The sequence below is a fragment of the Carassius auratus genome, chromosome 4 (genome assembly GCF_003368295.1).
Source record: "Carassius auratus strain Wakin chromosome 4, ASM336829v1, whole genome shotgun sequence".
Lineage (NCBI taxonomy): Eukaryota > Metazoa > Chordata > Actinopteri > Cypriniformes > Cyprinidae > Carassius > Carassius auratus.
The window spans coordinates 20894172-20919700 of record NC_039246.1 but is presented as its reverse complement, the minus strand read 5'-3'; the positions used below and the strand labels follow the sequence as shown (position 1 = coordinate 20919700).

Here is a 25529-nt window from a genome sequence, read left to right as displayed (position 1 = left end):
CTCTGAATGATCTACAGTATCAGTGTGTTTTTATTTACATAGCTTTCCATCTAATTTTCACAATGTCTGGTGTGCACATTTCTGGACCCAATAATCTCTCAGTCAGTCTCATAGAGGACCGGACCTTTAACAGTTTGTCTATGTTTGTTATCCTGACCTTGGCTACATAACTGCTGACTCCTGGGCAGCTGAGTGTTCACTGATCTACTATTGTGCATGTTAGTGTTATTCTGCTGGGATCTTTAGTTGGGACTGAGCCCGGTGGCCTCTTTCTCTTGTCCGGAATGATGGCTGACCTCCCTTTTCATGTTATTTTTAGGCCACAATAGACACATTTATAGTTACTGTGCATCCCTGTCTTTCGCTTATTGTTCTGAATGGTAAGGCACTGGTTCCCTGCTTGAGTTTTATCAAAACCAGCTGTAAAATGTTTAGAAAGAGTCAAAATCTGGCACCAGAAATAAACAGAGGGAGATACCAATACATGCGGACTGATAGGGGAAGACCATAATTGTTATCTAAAAGAAATTGCACAGAATCTGGAGTATGGTCTGAATGGCTTTATTATATTATTGTGCACTTATGTTTTATATAATTTACAATGACCTGAGTATATTTTTTGAAGAATTCAATTTAGTAGTCGAAAGGGAATACAGCAGTCATAAAATCATAATGAGGAATTTAACATTGTTAAAAGAATGATTGGACCATTGTGGTTTATTAGAAAAAGTAGTGATTAAGATGTGTATACTTACATGTATGATATAGTTGTTTAACTTGACTTATTTAACTCTCCTTAAAATAATCTAAATCTAAATGTAAGCTTTTATTTAATATGGTATAAAAGTGTGTTAAGCTACATAAAACCAACAAAATTGAAAAGAGTTCATTGCTGAGACTTTGGATTTTGGCACAGGTGCTATACCAGTTTATATATATATATATATATATATATATATATATATATATATATATATATATATATATATATTTATTTATTTTTATCAAATGCATGGTTATATGTCATTGACCCTTGATTACTTAGCAGGTTTTGAGGTTTGATTGTTGTAGACAAAATTCACCGCAAATAAGGACAGTGGCAGCACTGTTTTGGGGTGAAAGTAGAAGATTTCCTGTTGGGAAGCAGGATGCAGCCTTGATTCAATGTAGTGTTGTTTCCACCCACTCCTATTTGGGTTGTGGCCAAGCCACCCGCTCCAAACATGTTCTCCGGGCAGCTGGAATTTCTTTGACATTTTTGTTAAATGCGTGTTTATAAGTTTGGCCGCCTGAAAAAAGGATAGTTCACATTCCATTTGTTCCCACCCCTTTGAATCCGAAATAGAGTGCAATTGCTCCCACTAAAATGAATTGTTTCAATCTGTTTCACTACTTGTCTCCATCATGGTGGCCTTAAGGGCTCAAGACTTCAATACAAAGAAGAAACGACGAATAATAAATTGAAGAGATGTTCTTCCATCACCTCTAACCCTTGTCATGTCTTGATACTCTATGATTCACTCCAGACTAGAAGTCTTCTTGAGGATTAGCATGGTAAGAGAATCTTAAGAAGCACTCTTCTGATGCTAATGATGAAAAATGAATGCCATCATAGTGCCATATAAAGCTTATCTCTAGAACCTGTAGCCCATCAGGCAGAGGGTGAGAGCCCATTGAGGGCATCAAAGGTTGACTGGGGAGTAGGAATCCATGACTCCAGCACCCTGTGTGTGTTTTCATTTCCATGACATCCTATATGCAGAGGCGAGATAAGCATGTGCTTGTGGTGGGGACCAGGTGCGTGACTATCAGCCTCTCAAGGGATTTGTTTTGACAGGGGAGGGTCCAGAGGGGATGCAAGAGGGTCAACCCCTCTCTCGTTCTCTTTTTCAGTCTCTCTTTCTACCATCTCTCCCTCCCTGCTTGTTTTCACAGAGAGCGCAGGCCACTCTCTGACGTCAGGTCCCACACAGGGATGTTCCGTATAATCAGGAACCACTGCTTTGGTTCTGCCTGGTATTTATTTTTCTGCAAACGGTCAGTGCAAAGCTTCAGGCCTCTCACAATATTCCGATTCATGGATGAATGTGGCAACTGGGAGCGAGTCAGCTGGTGATTTCCCAATGCATGCCTGGGCTCATTGTATAATGCTGAACCCCTGCTTTTATCAGACAGAAAGAAAAGAGAGTATCTCAGCAAACACAGCAGCAGATTTACTTTCGTGCTCTTTCGTGGAAAGCAGCAAGTTGACTTAATCACACACTATGATGCTTGGCCAGGAGGTTTGAGTCTTGAGTTGCTGAGTTCCTATTTCCTCTCTCGGGCTGTGGCTTTTGCGTGTTCCATAATTCTCCCCCAACCCGAAAATCTTGAGGTTTCTCCCTCAGCCCACCCCTTCCCCCGGTCCTGTTGGAATGCCCTTTTTCCCTGCCACAAGATACTCCACTGCGGCTTTGGAGGCTACCTAGAATTGAGCAACTCTGCTGAGCCCACATTCAGAAATAGAGATTAAGGCTATAAATTTAGCTCTTGTCAGGGCTCCTGGCCTCTTCCAAAGAGCATTGCCCATGGCCAGTCTCATAAGAAGCATTGTTTGTTTTAGGAATTATGGTACTTCAGAGGTACAGGCCACAGTTGTCAACTGTGCTTCACTAGACAAGCCCGAGGGAGCGAACTCTATGATTACCATCATCGCCCTGCGGCATCAACAACAATATTGCTGTCATTCCCATCAACATCCAAATCATGTTTTATGATCTTTGTCCCCGCTTAACCAGCCCGTTAAGAGTATGGACTCTGATGTGGAGAAATGCTGCCGAATGTCTTAACAGCATACTAGCCATGACCTACCGAGCTCAGATGGAACTGAACCTGGAGGTTGCTCTGCTCCTGTTGACTTTGGCTTCTCCAAGGCAGTTAGTGGCCGATTTTTAGCTCAGCTTCACCGCAGCGCCTTCGGAAAACACAGGTAGCTGGAAGTACAGCATTCAGCAGTGCTTTCCGGAGTGGCTTGGTGAACTCTACACGGAAGACATGAAAATGTAATTCCTGCTTCACTGTTGTGTTGAATTCTCTGAGCACCTGGAATACTGAAGAGTAAATCGCAGCAGTTTCTTTCAATATATAATTGTATATAATTTTCTCAGGTTGAAGGTATAGGTGTCATTCATTGCTTTGCAAAATCGTTGGAATGCACTCTGCAGTAAAACATGATGTTAATGAAGGAGGAACATGTTCGTCATCTCATTAAATGCACTTGATTCTAAATATACCAAACAGACATACACATAGGCTTAGTTTTGTGAGTGTTGAGTCTATCCCTTGAGGTATTAAATAAACTTTAGGTGCTCAGTGTAGGCTTAGGAACTGGACGTTGCAGTGTTAAAGTGTTCCGATGTGGTGGAAATCCTTGCTGTTCCTCCACACATCCCTGCTTTTAAACTGAACCAGATGAGCTCTTTCCATATAAAACTTTCACTCCCTTTCAAGTCTCACACCGGGCTAACGGCTGTTAAAAACCATGGTACATGTCATATTTTGCCCACTTAATAAAGGCTTTAATACATCAAGGGCTGCTCAGTTCCACTCCACAGTTGAAAATCCATGTATGCAGGCATTTTGCCAGGTACAAAATGACAGACTGTTCAATGATCATTTGTCTGTCCTCTGTTCATGTGAAATGAATCGTATCTCCTGGGCTAAACACAAGAAAATGCCCTGATTATTTATTTGACATGAATTAGCAGGGAGGTCAGTGCCAGTGTTGTCAGCGCCACTCTCAGGTTCCTCTCTTCACCCGCCACAAATTTGTGCAAACTGTCTAACACAAATTTTGTTGTCAGTCCACCTTCTCCGAGCCTTCCTGTCTTTCTGATTCTTCACCAACTGTTTCCATTAACTGGGTGGGGATGATAGATGAGATGAGAGTGAAAGTAAAGTTGACAGCACAAAAAAAAAAGGAAACTAGACCCAGCGATTTGGAGTTTGGCAGCTAAATCCAGGGAACCAGACAAACAACTTTAATGTGGATTGTTTCCGGGATTAAAAAGAATAGACATTCTCCAATATCTGTTTGTGTTGGACATCACATATATACAGACTTACTTTCACTCCAAACAACCTTAGACGTTTCCCCTGTCTTTGGAGTGTTCTTTTTGCACTCATTCTTTCATCACAGGATCCAGTTGTTCCAACTGCAGCCAGTGCGAGGTGTCTATGTCCACCAAACTAAGCTGGGTTACTGAGAGACTGTTTTGACAGTTTCATTCGGAGTGTGACGTGTTGCTGTGGAATGTTCTTCAAATGACAGAGGAGGAACCAGAGAGTTAGATCCATGTGTGTGCATGTGAGAGAGACTCAGGTCTGGGTAATCAGACAGTGAGGAGAGCAGAGTGGTGGTTACCTTCCAGGGAAGTTCACGCCCCCGAGAGCTGTTTGGTTGTGTAGTGGCACTCTGTCAGAGGAGGAGTGGAAGAGAGAGAGAGGAGGAGGGGATAATGTGTAGTGGAGGAGCCTTCTCAGTTACTGAGAGCAGCACACGCTGTCGGCAACAGAATGAGCGTGTCTGCGCTCTCTCCCGCTAGCAGCACTCTCTAAGAGACCATTCGCCCCCTCCCACATCTGACAGTCCCTGCCAGACGTCAAGAGCAGATCCAGGGCTCTCTCTCTCTCTCTCTCTCTCTCTCTCTCGTGGGAGAAAACCACAAGAGAGAGCTCCTCCACTTTTTCCCCTCCTTATTTCTCTCTCCGACTTGCACTCTGAGGGATTATGCCGGTAGTTGGCATTGCATCGAAACTCCGGCAGCCGGCTGTGGGGTCCAAACCCATCCACACTGCACTGCCCATCCCCAATCCTGGGAGAAGCAGCATGGCACATGGACTCTCACCCAGGAGCTCGGAGCTCAGAGTCACGGAATCTTCTTTGCTCTCCTGTCAGCTGTCACTCAAGACGGAGATCCATGATAGGAGGTCAAGCTTGGTCCCGGCTCCAGCCACAGCTTTGGCACGTAGTAGCAGAGAGGCAGAGGAGAGCAAGATCTGCAAGGTCAGTGAGACTGATGATGGCATTTAAAATGTGCTGTGTTTGGGTTGGTGTTTGGAGCAGGTTCTGATTCGCTCTACAGGTGGCTCTCATGTTGCCTCAAGCTGGTAACTCGTCTTGTGGAATTATGATTTCATGCATGTTTGGAAATAGAACAGCTAGATGCCCGGTTCACCGCTGCAAAATTTTAGCAGGTGCCATAGATCTGTCATGTCTAGACATTTGTATTCTATGTGGTAGCAGTTAAGGTGTTGTGCATATTTATAAATTTGGATGTATTCATTTATTTCCAAAAATGAAAATTATGTTATTTACTCACCTTCATTTCATTCCAAACGAAGTTATACAATTATTATTTTTTAACTATAGAATTAATTACCTATGTCATACAAAATGAGAGTGACATAATAATGACAGAATTTGACTTTATGACTGAACTATCCCTTTAATATCTGCAGGAAAACTCGCACTGCTGAACTGTGTACTGCTTTAGCATGACTAGTTTATCATTACAAACCATGTCATTCATGTGGCTGATACTTCCATTTTGGGAACTGGCTGTTGCAGTAGTTATTCTGGGGCTATTAAGATCTCTATCTGTGAAATGAAGCATGAGGGCAGTTGTACTTGCAGGGGAGATTCGGCCACCTTGAGAAACCCTTGTGTGTAGTGGAGCGGCGCAGAACACTAACTTCCTATCCCCCACGTGTGGTGCTCCGTTACAGATAGATGGTTGGTGTCTCCCCCCTGCTCTACTGCTCTTTTCTCAGGCATCTCTTTATTGAAAAAAGCACAGTTGCTAGCAAATGATAGAGAAGTATGGATTGCACTGAACTCCTTCCCATTCAAAACAAAAGCATGCCAAGGTTTCTGAAAGTAATTTTCATACATTTGGCTGGAAACCAGAGCGGAGACAGAATGAAGGCGGGGTGCTTTTGAATGAAGGAAGTGAGAATCTTTCAAAAAATCCCGCCAAGCAGATTCGTTTGAGATTTTGTAGACCCTTCATTTTCAGATCCTAAAAGGCGGTATTTTCTTGCAACCTGCAGGAAGTGTGTGCTAACTTCAAAGCAGGGTTGTGGTTGACTAAGCAGGGTTTCTGGTGCAGCGGTCACAAGCATGTTCGGGGTTGCTGCAGGGCAGCGGGGCCAAGAAAGAAGGGAAGTGTGTTTTATTATTAACTCAGTGTTCTTTGACCTAAGACACTGTTCACTCAAGTGTCATGCCCTTTAGTGAGAAGAAAGACTATACTTGTCTTTTCACTTTAGTTTCCTGTTAAAAATTTAGTGAGAATGTTAAGACTAGTCATAAAGCTCAACAGAGCAAGCACTATATTTGAATTTTAATAATGTTATTGTATGTCATGTGACTGATTTTTGTAAAAATGTTTTTCTGTCTCCTTAAATAAAAAGAAATGTCCAACCTGTCCCTTCCTGACTGATCACAGGGGAACAATTAGTCCTAATGTGGGCTTGTCCACTCAGGTCTTTCAACTCACTTTGAAAGGGCTGAAAAGCCTGAGGGAGTACTTACTTTCTCCTGACAGCCTAGTTTTGGTGGGGCTAGTGAATATCATAATCCAATGGCATGTCAGAGTGCATTCATTCAGTATATGTGGATTTGCCTGTTTGGACGTGTTTGTAGTCATTCCCACAGAGGGCAGCATGTTCACCTTGTTTGGTGTTGACACAGGCTTTATGCGGCTCCAGTTTGATTTGAATCGTGTGGCGGGACAACAAACTCATGACAAACTTTGCATTCAAGGACATCAGTCTACTGCGCAGCTGGCGGTGTTGTGATCCGCCGGTGCAATTTATCAAGTTTCCAAACAAACAAAAGCTCTGCAGAGCAAGACTTAAAGTAAACCCACGGAACAACTTCATGGCTAATGTGTAGATAGACTGTGAGTGTGCTGTAGAAACACTTGTGGATGCCTGTAAGAGAAGCCATCCACAGGAGTCACATTTACAGTGTGCAAGGGCCTCATCTCATGACAGTGTTAGAAAGTGTAAAAAAGGACAAAAGTGCAATATCTCGTAGTAAACAGGAACTATATGGTTGGTCTCGTTGGTGATTATAGCTGACTTTATACACTTTTTTTACTCCTGAGAGCAAGGGCAGTGAGGTGTGTTTGGAAGGCTTGGAGAGAGAAAATACATAAGAATAAGTAGGAAACAACAGGGTATTTTAATTAGCAAAGTTCTGTGTTAAACAACTCTAGTACAGTAAATGGAAATCAGAACAGTACTCTAATTCAGCTTCCGTTGCACTGCATTCCGCGCACTTGACTTAACAACTGAATTGAAAATGAAATGACTACACAGGGTGCTGTTCACTGTTATACAAGGCAAAAATGCTCTTCTTGTTCAGAGCAAGCACTTTTTGTTGTGTTTAGATCATCAAATAAAACAGCTGTTGATATAGATCCAAAAATAATGATCCAGAAATGTTTTGTTGAGATATATCCATCTGTTATATTTTATTACTCATATTTATTGCATTATTTATTATCCCAACAGCTTTTTGAAAATCTTTCTTTGAGTGCTTGGCTTTGAATGCATATGGGGTGGTTAAGACAGTCTTCTATACTGCATGTGGAAATTGAGGTTTGTCTGAGATGTTGTTCTAGCATCCAGTGTAGAAGTATGACAAAATCCCATTCTAAGAAAAACATGGGTCTTTTGCCCTGTGCAAATCTTTAATGCTTTTGTTGTGGTGTATGTATTGTCTTTTGGATTAAAGTTATGTGAAAAGCCCCAGATGCTCTAAACTGTCAAAACTGGATTGTCAACAATAAAATGCAATTAGGCTGCTATATTTACACCTCTCATTTTTGTTGACAGTTTAACTATTCAGTGAAAAGCAGACTCCCTTAAAATCAGACCTTGCAGTTGCAAATTCTTTTTTGTATCTAGGGAAATACAGTAGTTTAAAACCTGTATGACTTTCTAACAAAAGGAGGATATTTTGAAGAATATTTAACTTGTTTTTGACGTATATGAAAATAATTGGATCAACAAACATATGTATTTTTTTTTTTTTACAGTAATGTCTCCCAGAAAAATATCTTTGTTATTTCATCCTGTTACATATGCTTACACAGACACACATGCATGCATATTCATCTTCATTCTTAGTAAGCTTATTGGTGTTTCTAATAGCGAAGTTCCCCAGAGCTCTGTACTTGTCCCATTCAAGTTTTGTATGTGTAAGTTTAAGTAGTCAGTAAATGTAAACAAGCCACTGACAGCTCACAGTGTCTTAGAAGGGGAGGCAGGAGAATGTTGAGAGTTCAAGGGGACAGTGCCAGCGTTTCCCAGCAACAAAGGTGTTGTCACTGGTGAAACACTGAGGCTTGAGGATGGAAGTGGGGTTCTTCTGTCTGTGTATGTCGCAGTCATGGGTGGTCTGGCATGCTGCACTCCTTATCTGGAAGAGTGCAGGACACCGAAGACAAGTGATGACGCTCAACCTTAGACAAGCAGAGGTGGAGGCTCAGAACCATTAGACAACTCAACATACTATCCTACAGCTCTCTTAAGAGGTGTGACTGGTAAAAATATAAATAATATAATAGCTCAAATTCTTTTCCAGTGTGCCTACTCAAGAGTTGAGCAATTATGGTGCTTATTCAGATAAAATCAGACCTATTGCTTTACACTGTGTAGTTTATTTTTAAGGGTTTCCTGCTCAGAGTCAAGTCATTTATTTTAATATAAATGCTCATTCAGACTCCTGAAAACAAACGTTGTCATTATCTACACACCCCCATGTTATTTCCAGATTTTTTCATTTAGATAATATAAAGCTTTCAAGCTTCAAAAGAGATGCAGAAGCACCAAAAAGTTTCACTTTTGTTATTATTTATTTCATTTATTTACAGAAAAGCTTCACTCCCGTCCCATCCACTATTATTCCAAGGAAAAGAACAACCAGCTCATTATTCAGAATTTCTAATTTTGTGTTTTACTGAAGAAAGAAAGTCTTGTCGGTTTTGAATAAATGTTGAGTGAATGATAAAAGAATTTAGATATTTTGGTGAACTATTCCTGTAAGTGTTTTGTGGTCACATTATAGAGTTTGTTTACAAAACAGCCGTGCAAGCTTATATTTAACTTCCCTGGAAGCCAAATCAGTCTTTAGTTAAAACAGGAAGAAAAATTGGTGAGAAAAACAGCATGCAACCTACACAAAAGATCCTGCCAGGCATCCTGTTTTTTTTTGTGTGTGTGTGTGTGTGTGTTTTTTTTTTTTTTTTACAGGGGTGAGCAGTCCAGAGACCAAGAACATTCTGTGCACACAGCTCAATCTGAAAGAAAAAAATTACGTCTAATAACATTTAATGATCTGGCAGATGTCATTTAGTTTCCCTCGGTTCAGTTGAGGACTTTATCACCAGTATCATTAAGTGGTCTAGCCCTCCTGCTACATCTGATATTCTTGAATGGTGTGTATTGACGAGGCACTGCAGAGCTGCGAAATGTCTTACCTATTTGCACAGTGCAGCCCATAGGCGGAAGTTACCTACATGCTTTCAGACAACTGCTCGCACAAACCAGGCAGTACATCCAGGCATTGTGTTATTGCCATTAGTTAATCAAAGAGAGGGACAAAAACTGTATACCCTTCCACTTTTGTGTTGAATAATGCCATAAAAGTACCCAAAGAACAGACTGACTAGTGAAGACAAATGTACCTAGTTATCTAACGACATACCAAAGACTAGTAGTTGTCAAACAGGGGGCCGGGGCCCACTAGGAGCCCTCAGCAGTCATCCAAGATGAATTACAATTATTTTGAATATTTGTAACATTATGAACACATAATCGACAAGTGTGGAATATTGTTGTGGAACCTTTTTTTTATGAATTAATAAAAAAAATCAGTTAATAAATAAATATGTATATAAGCCGAAAATGTCTTTATTTTAAAGGCAATATTTTAAAATAAATACAATAATTGACTTTATTTATGAATCATTCTAGCTTTGAAAACATGGTTTTGTCAGCTAACTTCTATGGATAATTTTGCACAAAGTGTGTGTAAGCAAACCTGTGAACATCCACATTTGAGTGCTTAGTCTGCTACCTTTTACTTCCAGTCTTCTAGTTTAATCTTTCTGGTCTTGTACTCCCTTTTCTTCATTGCTCTAATCAGCTGCATTTGCCATTTGTTACATAAACTTCTCTCATTTTCCTGGAGCATTCACTTCATTCCAGACCCCTGCTCTCCTTTACTCATTCTCACAGTTTGTGCTCTCTCTCTCTCTCTCTCTCTCTCTCTCTGATGTTGTGCTGATAGAAGGATGGAGGCAGTGCACACACCTGGCACTGTCTCTATAACTGGCTCTGATAAACGCCACGAGCCCAATGCCGCACACAGAGGTCACACATACACACACACAGTCTTTCTCTTGGCTCGGCAGAAAGGAGGAACATCTGTGAAAGCAAAGCATGGGGTTCATTAGCAATCAGCAGGGACTGGGACAGAGCTGACATCTCAGCGTGCCGTTAATGCACACCAGGAAAGGAAAGGAGAGATGCGCATGGCTACGTATTTTCATGATCGACTAGCTGTTAGCTTGTCTGAACAACTACTAGACTAGCTGGTCGATAGGAACCCTGTTTGTTCCTGCTAGTTTAGGGTTGTGTTCACTAGGCTTTTGTGTTCACTAGTTTACTGGTCTCATTTTCTACTAAAACGACAAATGACTCGTTCCTAAAGTAGAGCAGAGGTAAACAGAAAGAGTTCAGTTTGTCAGCCCCTCTGTGAGTCAGACTGTATGATTACATTGTGACCTGCTAGAGAATCATGGGATTTCCTGCCCCATGGGCAAAAGTCCAAAGTGTTTCAGTGGAGTGTTTTCGTGCACTAACATTTGTGAATGTTTAGAGGTTACTGGACACTCCAGGAAACTTTTGCTGGCTACTGTTTAACTGATTTTTTATTTTTTTTTCAAAATGTCACATGCATCTTTAAATATTACAAGATCACAGAAACCATCTTGGAAGTCTGACTGAATCTTTAAGACAGTACCGTTTAAAAGTTTGGGGTCAGTAAGATATTTAACTTATTTTTTATTTATTGTTGAATGAATGCCTCAAATCATCATACTAGAATAATTTCTAAAAGATCATGTAACACTGAAGACTGGAGTAATGGCTCCTGATCTGTTTTATTGTATTTTAAATTGAATAAATGCATCATTGATGAGAATAAGAGACCTCTTTTGAAAACCTGTTGAATGATAGTGTCCATTATGTTAACTAAAGTGGTACACACTTGCATATTAAAACATACATAGGGTCATTGAAACATTTTGAGACAATAATTTTGTTTTTATAAAGTTTTAAAGTTTCAGTGACATTCGCAGTTGTTCACCCCAGCACTGCATTTGGTTAATTGAGTTAATCTGTGTGTGTGTGTGTGTGTGTGTGTGTGTGTGTGTGTGTGTGTCCTGTCACACCAGCCAACATACAATAAAAAAAACATCCCTCTGTGCCAGCAGAAACAAAATAAATCAGATAGGCAATTTATTTTTTAAGAGATTGTTCAGATTTATTTGCTCAGCGCAAATGTTTTGGGTTTTTATTCTCGCTGTTCTGTTTTGTAAAGTGAGTGGTAAATTACTTCTCCTTTAAAAACCTCTTTATATTTACCTTTGTAGTCAGTTGAAACATTAATCATTCCTGAAAATTGATCCTCATATCCCGCCTCACCATCTTGCCCCTGCAGACCAGAGGTTAAATATTTCCCATCGTTCAAATTGAATATTTAATATTAATATTTAATAACTATTAATATTTAATATTAATAGTTTAAATATTAAGTTCGAAAATGTGTTAAGCTCCTCTTTAACAGTGTTTATAAGTGAAGTGCAGCCTTATGGACAACAAAACTGTTGAGGTCGAGACCTGGGAGACCAGACATGATGGGGTCTGGCTTTTACCACATACTTTGACTCTCTTTCTTTCCCTCTCTCTCTCTCTCTCTTACCACACAAACTCTTCTCTGGGCTTCCTTGACGAATAACAGAGCCTCCTAATCTCATAATTATGGTGTAATCTTCTTAATAGTATAATGTTTTGAACATTTTCTTTGAGTCTATATATATAGAGAGAGAGCGAGAGAGAGAGAGAGAGAGAGAGAGAACTATTGTCTTGCAAATGGTTCATGCATGGTTTAGGTCAGCCATTAACGCAGTGGTTGATGTTTGATGGGCCTTGAATATCCCAAAAAAATGTGCAAACAAATATTCTCTCATAATGATCAAGTGTGAAGGCGAGGTTACCTTTGAGTGAACAGTCCATTACTGCGGTTATGACAGTGGCACAGGGGTCCGTTGTGTCTCAGTGAAGCCATGTGATAACACACTCATCATTGCAGATAGTGACTCGAGCCAATCGCAGGCTGATTGTCTCTTTTCCTCCGCTGCTATGTCGGTATCGGTTAGCGGGTGTACCTTCGCATGGACTTCAATTTGAAGCTGTCTGGGAGGTATGTTGGTTATGGTAGCATTTACGTCATAACTGCAAAAAAAAAAGAGAACAAAATAGAATCCAAGGCCCAAAATTTAAAAAAAAAAGCTTTTATTCACATTCTGGCCGACTCGATCTAAACATGAGATCACAGACATGATCAAAATGCCTAAAGCTCTGCACACTGATGCATTTATTGAGATGTTAATTGTTTATTGAGATGGCCAGAATGTGAATAAAGGCTTTTTATCTGGATGATCTGGATAAGCTGACAGAAACTGTAACATCATATATCAGTTTCTGTGAAGATATGTGCATTCCTACCAGTACTCTTCTAACTTACAACAACGACAAGCCATGATTCACTGCCAAACTCAGACAGCTCCATCAGGCCAAAGAAGATGCTTACAGGAAGGGAGACAATGTCTTGTATAAACAGGCCAAATACACACTGTAAAAGGAGATCGGAGTGGCAAAGAGGAATTATTCGGAAAAACTAAGGACTCAGTTCTGAAAGAGATCACCAACTACAAGACACCATCCCACAGTAACATGGAGAATCAACAACTGGCAGACGATATGAATGAGTTTTGCTGCAGGTTTGAAAAAAAAACAAACCCACCCACCCTGAACACCTCTCCTCATGACCATTCACACCTCCTGCAACCAACCCCCCCCCCCCCCCCTCCACCTGCAATTCAGATCAGCAAAGACGAGGTGCGCCAGGTCTTCCGGAAGCAGAAAAGGAAAAAAGCACCAGCCCCAGATTGTGTTACACAAGCCTGTCTGAAATCCTGTGCTGACCAGCTGGCCCCCATCTTCACACAGATCTTCAACAGATCAATGGAGCTGTGCGAAGTCCCTTCATGCTTCAAATGCCCCACCATCATCCCCATCCTAAATAAATCCAAACTTACATGACTAAATGCTTACAGGCCTGTGGCTCTAACGTCTGTGGTCATGAAGTCATTTGAAATAGGGGTGCTGGCCCACCTGAAGTACATTACTGGACCCTTGCTGGATCCTCTTTAAGTTTGCCTACAGAGCAAATAGGTCTTTAGACGATGCAGTAAACATGGGGTTGCATTATGTTCTGCAACATTTAGACAGACCAGGGACTTATGTGAGGATCCTGTTTGTGGACTTCAGCTAGGCCTTTAACACGATCATTCCAAACCTCGTCCTGCCCAAACTAACTCAGCTTTCCGTGCCCACCTCCATCTGTCAGCGGATCAACAGCCTCCTAACAGACAGGCAGCAGCTAGTGAGGCTGGGAAAACTCACATCCAGCTCTCGTACGATCAACACTGGAGCTCCTCAGGGTTGTGTTCTTTTCCAACTGCTCTTCTCCCTTTACACCAATGACTGCACCCTCTAAAGACCCCTCTGTCAAGCTCCTGAAGTTTGCAGACGACACCACACTCATCTGACTTTTCCAGGATGGCAATGAGTCTGTTTACAGACAGGAGGTTAAAAACCTGGCTGTCTGGTGCAGCCTTAACAACCTGGAGCTGAACTTGCTCAAAACTGTGGAGATGATCGTGGACTCCAGGAGAAACCTCCTGCACTTCCGCCACTCACCATCATGAACAGCACTGTGACTGCAGTGGAGCGATTTAGGTTCCTGGGCACCACTATCTCTCAGGACCTGAAGTGGGACATTCACATTGACTCCATTGTTAATAAGGATCAGCAGAGGTTGTACTTCCTTCGCCAGCTGAGGAAGTTCCACCTGCCACAGGAGTTGCTAAAAACAAGTTTACTCTGTACCTGTCTGGTTCAGCTCAGCTACCAAATCTCACCTCAGAAGACTACAGAGGGTAGTCCGGACTGCTAAGCGAATCATTGGTACAACCCTCCCCACTCCAAAAACTGTACTCATCCAGAATGAGCAAAAAATCTGGGGCTGGCAAAACCACTCGGGACCCTTCAAATCCAGCACACTCTCTTCTTGAACTGTTGCCATCTGGTCGATGCTACAGAGCTCTGAACACCAGAACGGCCAAACACAGGAGCAATTTCTTCCCTCATGCAATGCATCTCATGAACACTTGACAATAACTGTGGAACACACAACACTATTTATACACTCATACACTTATCTCCTACGATCTATTAAAAATTATGTGTTTATAATTTCCACACATGCAAGACTTGGTGTTGTTTCCAAACAAAAGGAAATATATTGGTATGGGCATTGGCTATTGGCCAAAGTAAGTTGATAAATATCGGCATACCGGGTATCTACAAAAATCAAAGAGAAAAGCACAACAAAATTACTAGAACAAATTAAAATTAAAATAAAAAAATACAAACAAATTTAATTTAAAATAATAATACATTATCCAGTATAATATAAATGATGCCAAGAAAACATTAATGCATTCGTTTGTTTATTCATCCATTCATTTAATCACTTATCTATTTTAGTAGTTTTCTTTTTAATTAGCAAATTACAATACAGGTTTAGAACAACATGAGTGCAAGAAAATTACAAAATAATTTTCTCCATCCCTTTAAGAAGCCTAATGGATAGACCAGTGCACCAGCACACAAGCACCAGTGCCAGTACACCATCATCTAAAACACAGCATAATGCTGGTCTTTTTAGCAAGGCTAGTTCAGTTGAATTGGCACTGCGTGCTGAAGTGGTGATGTGTGTCTGGCTCACACCCCTGCTCACCTTCAAAGAAGATGTGCATGAGAAAGACTTGGAAGCACCTACTGCAGACTTTTAAACTTTAATCGGCCCACATCTGCCTGTTTCCGCTCTCTCTCACTCATGCTTTATAGTAATTTTATAAAGGAGCAGCTGAGAGAAGAAGGGAAAGAACAAATAGGACTGGGTAAGGGAATAGAGGGTGGATGAAGAGGTCTGCTTGTCTTTCACGGATCACAACCCTCCTTTCTGTGTAGTCAAAGTGAGCCAATATTATAGTAATCTGGAGTAAATCGGGTTTAATTAAAACCCTTTAAGAGGTAGCTTTAGATTAGAAGCACATTATATAGGGTGGGAGTGTGCCATGCTTTGTGTCCTTTGATCTCATACATACACTCATATGCCAGACATACGTACACCCGTAGCACTGGCACAGAGTCTCCAAGCGGGCTGCTTTGCTGGTGTATATAACCAAGGCGTGCACTGATATTCATTTTCCCACGTTGACGGGAGCTATTAGTCATACGAAGGATGGCTAAGTTACATCGCCACCGGCTAAAGAGCACCGCATTGAGAAAATGCCAGTTCCTGCTGTGCTGCTATGTATCTCTGTGTGTACTTCAAAACCGCAACAGCCTTGGAACTACTTGCCAGCAATTTTTGCTTTTCTGTTAAATTGTTCATAGGTGTGGCAGCATGTGACAGCTCTTATATTCTGGGCAAAAGATGATCCTTGCACTTGCTGCCTTAGGGGGCAAAGCCTGTTTTGCTGAGAGTTGCATAAAAACAGGATGCTGGAGTGCAGCATTACAGATGTGCAGAATGAAAGATTGGGTGAAAAGAAAAGAGGGAGGGAGACAGGGAAAGGAAAAAATATATGTTTTTCACCATCTCGACAGAAAGGTGACCTTTGGGTGAATTAGTGTACTACCCCATGGTTGAAGGTCTCTTTTTTTGTATGACTTTACAGGGCTCAACAGTAACTGTGTGAGAGTTTCAAGCCTTTGCTGTGTTGCAAATGGAAAGTTAATCCATTTTTTAATTCCATGTACTGCACTGATTTTGCAGGTTCTGCAGATTCAATAAGAAACTAGATGGCTAACATAAATATAGATTATTTATTTGTTTGTTTGTTAGCAAAAATGATTTGTAAAACCAAAAAAAAGAAACTTGTGATAATATTGAAAGTGTCAGTACATGTTTCATTATAACTGTATCATTTTATATTATAATATAATAAAATGTATTATTATATTAGAATTGATAATATGTATAATTATTGGATATTATATACAGGTGCATCTCAATAAATTAGAATTTCATCGAAAAGTTCATTTATTTTAGTAATACAACTCCAATTGTGAAACTTGTGTATTAAATAAACTCAATGCACACAGACTAAAGTTGTTTAAGTCTTTGGTTCTTTTAATTGTGATGATTTTGGCTCACATTCAACAAAAACCCACCAATTCACTATCTCAAAAAATTAGAATACGATGACTTACCTATCAGCTCAAAACACATGCAAAGGTTTCCTGAACCTTCAAAATGGTCAAAAGGGTAAGCCACAAACATGAATTTCCAAAGAAGCTGGCTGTTCACAGAGTGCTGTATCCAAGCATGTTAAGAGAAAGTTGAGTGGAAGTAAAAAATGTGGAAGAAAAAAGATGCACAACCAACTGAGAGAACCGCAGCCTTATGAGGATTGTCAAGCAAAATTGGTTCAAGAATTTGAGTGAACTTCACAAGGAATGGACTGAGGGTGGGGTCAAGGCATACAGACGTGTCAAGGAATTTGGCTACAGTTGTCTTATTCCTCTTGTTAAGCAACTAACCCTGGCTAAGAAGAACTGGACTGTTGCCCAGTGGTCCAAAGTCCTCTTTTCAGATGAGAGCAAGTTTTGTATTTCATTTGGAAACCAAGGTCCTAGTGTCAGGAGGAAGGGTGGAGAAGCTCATACCCCAAGTTGCGTAAAGTCCAGTGTTAAGTTTCCACAGTCTTTGATGATTTGGGGTGCGATTTCATCTGCTTGAGTTGGTCCATTTTTGTTTTTAAAAACCAAAGTTTTCCGGCCCACACTGCCAAAAGCATCAAAAGTTGGTTAAATGACCATGGTGTTGGTGTGCTTGACTGGCCAGAAAACTCACCAGACCTGAACCCCAGAGAGAATCTATGGGCTATTGTCAAGAGGAAAATGAGAAACAAGAGACCAAAAGATGCATATGAGCTGAAGGCCACTGTCAAAGAAACCTGGGCTTCCATACCACCTCACCAGTGCCACAAACTGATTACCTCCATGCCATGCTGAATTGAATCAGTAATTAAAGCAAAAGGAGCTCCTACCAAGTATTGAGTACATGTACAGTAAATTAACATACTTTCCAGAAGTCCAACAATTCACTAAAACAGTTTTTTTAATGGTCTAATTTGTTGAGATTGTGAATTGTTGGATTTTTGTTAAATGTGAGCCAAAATCATCACAAATAAAAGAACCAAAGACTTAAACTACTTTAGTCTGTGTGCACTGAATTTATTTAATACACGAGTTTCACAATTTGAGTTGAATTACTGAAATTAACTTCTCAACTACATTTAAATTTATTGAGATACACCTGTATATATGGACATGGATATTCCTTGCATATATAAAGTGCAATGCTACAGAGAGTAGGGTAGTGTTAGTTATGGAATTACCTTTAGACGAGTAGAAAAAATAATATTTATTTTTGATCCCTGCATTATATTTGTGCATTGATTGTGGGCTGAAAATCTGTGTAATTCTGGAATGGATGTGGTTAAAAAGAGTGTTAAAGTAGGAGTTTATATCACTGAATGCACTCTGATCAGATTAGCAAAGGGAGGTATATTTTTTTTTCCCCAATTCCATAGAGCTTTGCACAGATTCCATGCAGGTCTAGTGATTAGTCAACAAGTTGGATATGTATTCCTGGTGGTCCAATCAAATTGCTCCCACATAAATGTAAAAGGAGTATGATGGCAAACATTAAAACTTGGACCCGAGAAGCAATGTTTTTGCACAGTATTTTACTGTGGGTAGGCATAGTTCTTAAAATATTTGCCTGGCAGACAGAGGAACTACAGGCGTGCCAGGCTTGCCCTGATCCTTCATTGTTTATGTGCATGTTGTGAGTGTGTTTGTGGGTCTGAGCTTGTTTTCTCAGGTTTATACTCTGAAGTAGCACTTGGCTGCTGGCTGAAAGCAGTTACACTTTAATAGGCCAGTTGTTTACTCTTTTCTGCAGACCCACTCTGGATGCACTCTACTTTGGATCCTGCCTCTTTGCTGCCAGGTACGCTTTGAGCAGTAAAGTTAACAGTGTATCATGCCCACCACCATCTTACTAACTGATTTTACAATCTGCCCAGATAGTGCCTCTCTTTTATGATAGCTGTAGGTAATGCAAAACAAGCTTGGGAAATAGACCCACCTCCGTTTTAGGCCTACTTCATTCTGACTTATTCTAGACCACAGGGTGACAAACACTGTGAACTCACTGACTCACAGACAATGTGTTCAGATGGCTTGCATGAATAGATATTGGGTCCATAAGCTTTCTGTTGCACCCTGAAAGGAAAGGATTAAAATGAGACAGGGGGTCCAGTGGGGGAGTCTGTTTGGGATGAAAGAAGAGGTGTGCTTGCCAAAAGCTGGACTTTTTTACGTCTGGCCAAGAGGCAGCATGAATGCCACATGCACCTGATCTTTCATCTCTTGCTCATAGGAAATGGAGAGCAGATTGGGCTTTGGTTTACGTGATGCTCTTGATTGAGGACAAAAAGGAAAGGTTGTTATTTTGGTAAGCCATTGCGTGATCTACAATATAGAGGCCTGGCTTTGATGGGACTCAACGGTACCCTGTAATAGAGATTAGAGAACCCATTGAACCCAGGACAGGGGTAGCCATCCGCCAATAGCTAAGCCTTCTGTCGAGACCTTGAGAAGGCAGATGATGGTATAGAGAGAGACCAAACTTCTTAACCCTGGCAGACAGCTCCTTAAGGAATGTTTGGATTGGACCACATCTGCATTAAGGGGTACACCACTTATACAAGACTCGCACAGACTGGTGAAGCTATCGGGCAGCTTTAAACCAGAATTGCATATGTGGTCTCTCCAACACGATCCCCCGCTGATAGCTCCAGCAGGACTTCCATTCCCACTACTGTAAAGACTATAATTTAGGAAATTTGTTCAACTATTTGTTGTACTTGTTGATGGTCAGTGACATGGAGAATTATGTTCATCTCTCTCATACGCCTGGCAACCATTCATAAGGTCCTGGCTCTCAGAAGGAAGAGATTGGCCTTGGCTCTATTTGTCCACACTGAAAAATTCCACAAGTACTCTCCCAGAGGTTGCGAGTAATTGATGAGTGCATATGTTTCTGGGGTTTGCTCTTTAGATTCAACGTCTCACTCTCTCTTTGCTACCCTTGCACTTGGTCAGTAGAGACTCTGTCTTTTTTCACATCTTTATGGCTTGGAATATAAACCTCCTCTTTCTCAGTATAGGTTATAAGACATGACCATTTAAGGTCTATTCCTATACTGTCCAGTTTTTCAGCAGTTAAGTGGCTTCTTTATAAAGGTCATCTGCTGATTGACGTTGGTTTATCTATGACTGAGGCAGGTCTCTGAAGTCTTTTGTTCCACAGCAGTCCATAATGAATCATTTAACAACCGTGTTGGACTTCCTCAGAAAAAAAAAAGTAAATTTTGTGTCGGATGTTTTTGATTTGATCTCTCATACGGGCTGACGGGCCCAGGCCTAATGTCTGGATTTTCAAAGCGTTTGGTGTAGTAAAACGCAGGGGTGGTCTGCTTCCCTCAGAAGAGGCTTTAAGGGTTCAAATCGAGCCAAGGCTGATTGTACACAAGAAGGTCAGGTGCAGAAGGAAGCCCTGTGTATTTCCTACATTTCAGGCTCATAACTGCAAGAATATAAATGTAATAGCTGCACCTGGCTTGAACACAAAAACTAATCAGTGCCTAAGTAGTTAATCAAATTTGGAAAACCAGCATCACATGCTCTCTAGCATCTGCATGTGATGTGTTTGCAAAGACATACAGATGTATGCGTGACTGTCTCAATAAAGGTCAACAAATCTATCTATGTGTGCATAAACCATTCCAACAATGGCTAAATGTCTTGCATGCAGACACTACTATTATAAAATCCACCTGTTTTTTTGATGTGGGCTTCCAACGGAGCAGCACTCTGTGCATTCAAGCGAATGTGTCGTAGTCTGTATTTACACAGCTGCAAGAGGACAGGAGCAAGTCAGGTGACGGCCTTGGCCTCATGCTGGCCCAGCGGGATCCTCTGTGAGCAAACGTTGACAATTCAGGCCAATTCAGAGACACTGTCTGCCTCTGCAACCGTTGCTTTCAATCCAAACATCGCTCTTCCTGTCTGGATAAGAGCGACAGGGCATAATCTACGCGCACTGACATAGATATACACATTTAGATTCATACTCTTATAAACATCAGGGAGAGAACATCTTTAAAGTGACCTACTGAGGGGTGTTGGTTAAACAGTGAAGCAGGGTCATGTAGGTTGCTGCTGGTGGTTTGGTTCGAGAAAAAGTGGACGGCTTCTCAAGGGTGACGGCTGAAACTTTATACTGTTGTGCTTGGCAGCATTTCCTCAGACTCACGGATACATGTCTGCCCTGTTTGGACAGTCTCTGAGCGCAGGGCCCCTCAGGTGGGAACTCTTAATGTGTGTGAGAGAGAAATGAGAAGCAAAAAGCAAGACAGAGATATTCTCTCCTGTTCTGTAGAGTGAAAAAAGGAAGCCAATCCAAAGAGTCAGCCTATACTGTGTGAGTGTAATAAATCTATCCCCTCCTTCAAAAGTTGTACCTACAATTGCAGTCATCACCTCCCTGTTAAGCCTGTCATGAACTTTACCGTGTCCTGACATTGGAAACAGCTCTGCTAGATCATAGGGGTTAATAGGTTTTATGGAACAGTGTTTTCAACATTCTCGGAATTTGAGAGCATTGTGGAAAGTAGTTTCTTATAAGCATCCCACACGCAATATTGACCCCTTAGCCAGAGTGGATATTTTCAAAGCCTGTGGTTAATTACTCTTGTAGTCCCAAGTCCCCCTGCTATGACCTTCAGCCATGATACACTGATTGCCCAAAGCTACAAATATTCACCGAACTTTGCATTTGGGTTTATTAATTAGGGAGGTGATATATATAGAGAGAGAGAGTCCTAATGATGTTCACACTCTCTGTTCATTTTCCAAGGTCAAGATGCAAATGCCAGGTTTGCTGGTTTAAGACCTTCACCTCTGCCAAAGTGGCTTTTCTTCCCTGTGTTAAAATCTAATCTGTGGTTATGAAGAACTTTGTTTGTGAGCTTGGAGTCTTTTAGCATAGTAGCTTGTTAGAGCTACTGAATTCAGTACTGTTGTGTTTATTATTTGTTGTCCGTGCCCTGTATAATAACTATGTCATGCACCAGTGTACTGTTTTATTTTTCGACCTCTTCTGCTTCACAGATTTATTTGCTGACATCCCTTCTAATCTCCAGCTGTTGGTCTTTTGGCAGGTCTGCAATTTTCGAAACCCCTGGGTGGAATTGCGAAAGTTGATCTGGCATTTTTAGACACAATATTTTGAAAGTGTCTTATGCCACCTTGAAGCCTAACAGGGAGTGTGAAATGGTGCAGATTGCTGCGCTAATGAGTCGAAAGAGGAACATGGACGTCACAGTCCTGCAGAGAAGGGTACATCCAGATGGGCAGCACGGGTTCTGCTTAGTCATAATCGTGCAGGTGTTATGAATACACCACATGCATTCAGGTGCCTGATGATAAGATAGAAGGCTTTGATCCTATTGCTCACGACTGGACAAATACCCATTGTCCTACATTCACAATCATAGACAAGCAGATAGATGCACAGCTGGCTTAAAACAAGCAGTTCCTTGGTACAGTCGTTGACGTTCCCACGTCGAGAACTGATTTGATGATGGTTATGCAATATCATCTGGCAGAGAGAGTGTGAGAGAGGGTAGGGGAGTTATTAGCAAACTCTTCTTTAAAACTGCTATGATTGCATCCATGCTTTCTCTGTCCTCATTCCCACAACCCACTGTCTCACAGGAAATCATGAATCTCCACAAAGTCTCAAAGGAAACACAGGATCCAAATGTGAGAAAGGTTTGTTTTCTTCAATTAGCATTGCAGTGAAGTGTTTAGTATCATGTTTTACTGCTAAACTGAAGATTGTTCCTGTTGCTACTGGCTTAACTCGATTGGCCCATACAAGAACACACATTCCCAGAGAGTAAGTCTCACATAAACTGCACTGCATGTGTTATGCTTTTATGAAATTCGACTTCAAAGTCTCTGTGTCAGCTTTGATGAAATACAAACTGCTTTTCAGTCGATTGCCAGGGTGATCTTGTGTTCTCGTTTCTCTCAGTGGTATCTGCCGGTGTACACTTACAGATCGACGGAAGGGTCATCTGGAGCACTGTGTGATCTGACACTGTGGGAGAGATACTTTGATGCCACCTTCATCTTCCCACAGGTTCCAGACAACAGTCTTCCAGTGTTTTCTTGTCTTCTTAAGAGAGCATAATATGTTGAATGAAAGATAAAATAGTGCTAGTGTCTCCAGGCCTACATATGTTTGTGTTTATCAGTTTTTGTATGTGGATCCTCTTATAAAAATGTTACCATGTATAATACCATACCATGTCATATTTTGTTTGCTGCACTGCTGGTAAACTCCACTTACTGGAAAGTCATACCAGCACAAGTAAGGTGGTCCAGATGGTTTTTGAACAAGATACAGTAGATATGTTGCTGGTCCAGATTTGTCTACCAGTCAAGTTGGTGTACTAGGTTGAAACCAGAAGTGACTTGTACTCAGTTTGGACCAACTAGAATCATGTAGAACTAGCTGCTACCTTACACAGGGTTTTATTGAATTTTCCACAGGGTATATGTACACTTCATGCCAATTGAGAGTATACAAATCCCCCTCAAAATAGTTTTCAAAGAGGCTTTTTATAGCCACCTGTGCTCTCTTAAGGCATTAGAAAACATCAATACCTGTCAACCTTTGTCAAAAACCTGTGTGCAACTTTTGTGTTTGAAGTCTTATTATTCACCTCAGCTGGAACTGATACAAAAGAAACATCTCTATTTATCTCCATTGCTCTAGATAGTCAGCGATAAGCTGGAAGCCAGTTAAAAAAGCCTTAAAAGACATAATGAAACCATAACCATAAGGCCGTAAAAGTGCTTTCCTTCAGATCGGTCGCTGCTGACTGGAGGAAATGATCAGCACCTGTTTGGACCAGATCCAGATTATTGTTTTCCCTGAGCTGTTGTTTATGATGGGGGCGGCATTGACTCCCGTGACCGCCGATGTTTTCGCTTTCATGTCTCTCATGTTGTGTAAGAGGTTTACACTTGCTGGAAATCAGCCATGAAACATGAAAAGTGAGAGTGCGACAGAAACTTTAAACTTCCTAGTCTTGTTCTTTAACTTTCAGCTATGTAGTAGTGGTGATTTCTCCTCTGATCCACCACCTGTATGCACTGTATCTCAAAGCTTGGGCTTGGATTTGTCAAAATGATGTGAAAATATTCTTGGATTTGGAGATGTTTCTAATGCATTCTACAGTAGACCAGGGATTTCTCTTTAGATATTTCTTCTGTTTCTTTGAGTTTCCCAATACTGTTGTGTTCCTGAGAGGCACAGAAAGAGGAAGAAGAGTGGGAGGAAGGGTAGTTAATTTGGGGTCAGCTGAGTGAGCTGGCTGAGGTCATGTGAACAGCAAAACTTAGAAGAGAGAAGATCTTTCTATATCCGGGAGGATTCTTGTTTGGAAACAATTTCCTCAGACTGTTCTTCTTCATTCTGAGACAATGCAGATTTGAAAGTTCGGAGCGTGTTAGTGTGCTATGAGCTTGCTGCTTATCTACCTGAGTGGAACATGGCCAAACTGGTCATGTGGTTTCTGCTTCCACTCCACTGATTCACTCACTCACTCGACTTGGATCAGCAGGCAGTATGACTTTGCAACTTGAGGCACTGTAAAGCAGTCTATTAGTGTTAACTGTATGTGTGTCTCTATGTTCTTGCGTGTTTGTGTGTGTGTGTATGTGTGTGTTTCGAATATCATACTACTCAATTGATTTCTGCAGTATACTTTATGTTGTGTACATTGTGTGTATGAATACTAAGTATGCAGGATTTTATGTAGAGCACACTAAAATGGATACAGTATTCCACAATGCATTATGCTTGGCTTGACTTTTGATTGATTCTTTTTCATCGTTCTACAATGAGATAAAATGGCAAAATAGGAAAGGCCCAAAAAAGACAGTCAGACAAACAACAACGAGGTTCAATCAAACATCCTTCCACATGCATCTTATTAATAGATATCCCTTCTCTCTAAGGAGCACCTGATGCACAGCTCATCAGGAACAAATCCCTGTCAACTCCATCTCTCTCATTTCCTCCTGATAAACAAATTCAAGGCTCTTTGTCTCTTTTTTTATCTCTTGATACTCAGTGCTGATGTTGTGTGCTCATCAGGAAGGAAGCCCCCTCCCCCGTTACCAGAGCTACCACATGCACAAATTCTCACTAATCTAGTGACACATTGAGCTGATTGTATCTGGTGCTCTGGATTCGATTAGCCAAGGCTGCCGCAATGAGATAACCTGCTCTATCATTGCTTAAGAAAACCGAGAGCACTGTCTTAAAATGCATTGGTTATACTGTTAAAGAGTCAAGGTGACTGATAAGACTCTCAGATCTAATTGCCATCGATGGAGATTGTGTCTTAATACAGAATTTGTCCCTGTTGTTGTGTTTCGATACAAATCTTGACCTGTTATTCTAATTAAACTCTGTGTTAAGCCCTTTAGTCGCGGAAATGAACCTGATGTATCAGAGCAGTTGTAGTCTAATGTCGTTTCCTCAGCTGGAGACTGATCTCCTGTTAATGTTAATATTTTCTGACATCACTCTGGTTTCTCCAATGCAGACCATCCCTTTTTGTGCAGTTTAATTGTCTTCACACGCTCATTCAGTGACATTTGTTCTTCGTTGGATTCTTCCTCACAGTGAGCTGCATTCGCTCATGAAAAACAAAATACACACACCAGCTGCCACAAATCAGTTCTCACTTTCTCATCAGGCTTCCCCAGCATATTAAAGGAACAGATAGTGAAGTGCTCATTTGTTCATTTATTCATTTGGCCATGTAGCCTAGTCATTTGTTCATTCAAAATTGAAAAATCCAAAGAGCTTTGTAAACTTCGGTTAGGGAACTCCCAGGGTG

The 25529-nt window shown here is 41.0% G+C and overlaps 1 protein-coding gene across 12 annotated transcripts in view; it reads left to right on the top strand.

The window, feature by feature from the left end:
• LOC113062168 (neuron navigator 3) overlaps nt 1-25529 on the top strand; it is a 164017-nt gene that overhangs the window by 18862 nt on the left and 119626 nt on the right. For 3 of the 12 annotated variants that reach the window (XM_026231844.1, XM_026231820.1, XM_026231836.1), the window contains exon 1: nt 4498-5044. The exons of 1 other annotated variant lie outside the window; for it this stretch is intronic. In XM_026231844.1, coding sequence (XP_026087629.1) covers nt 4769-5044 — 276 coding nt within the window. In that variant the 5' untranslated portion in view covers nt 4498-4768. Of the gene's footprint in view, nt 1-4497; nt 5045-25529 lie in introns of those variants that run through there. 8 more of the 12 variants (XM_026231853.1, XM_026231891.1, XM_026231805.1 and 5 more) reach the window with 5 other exon arrangements.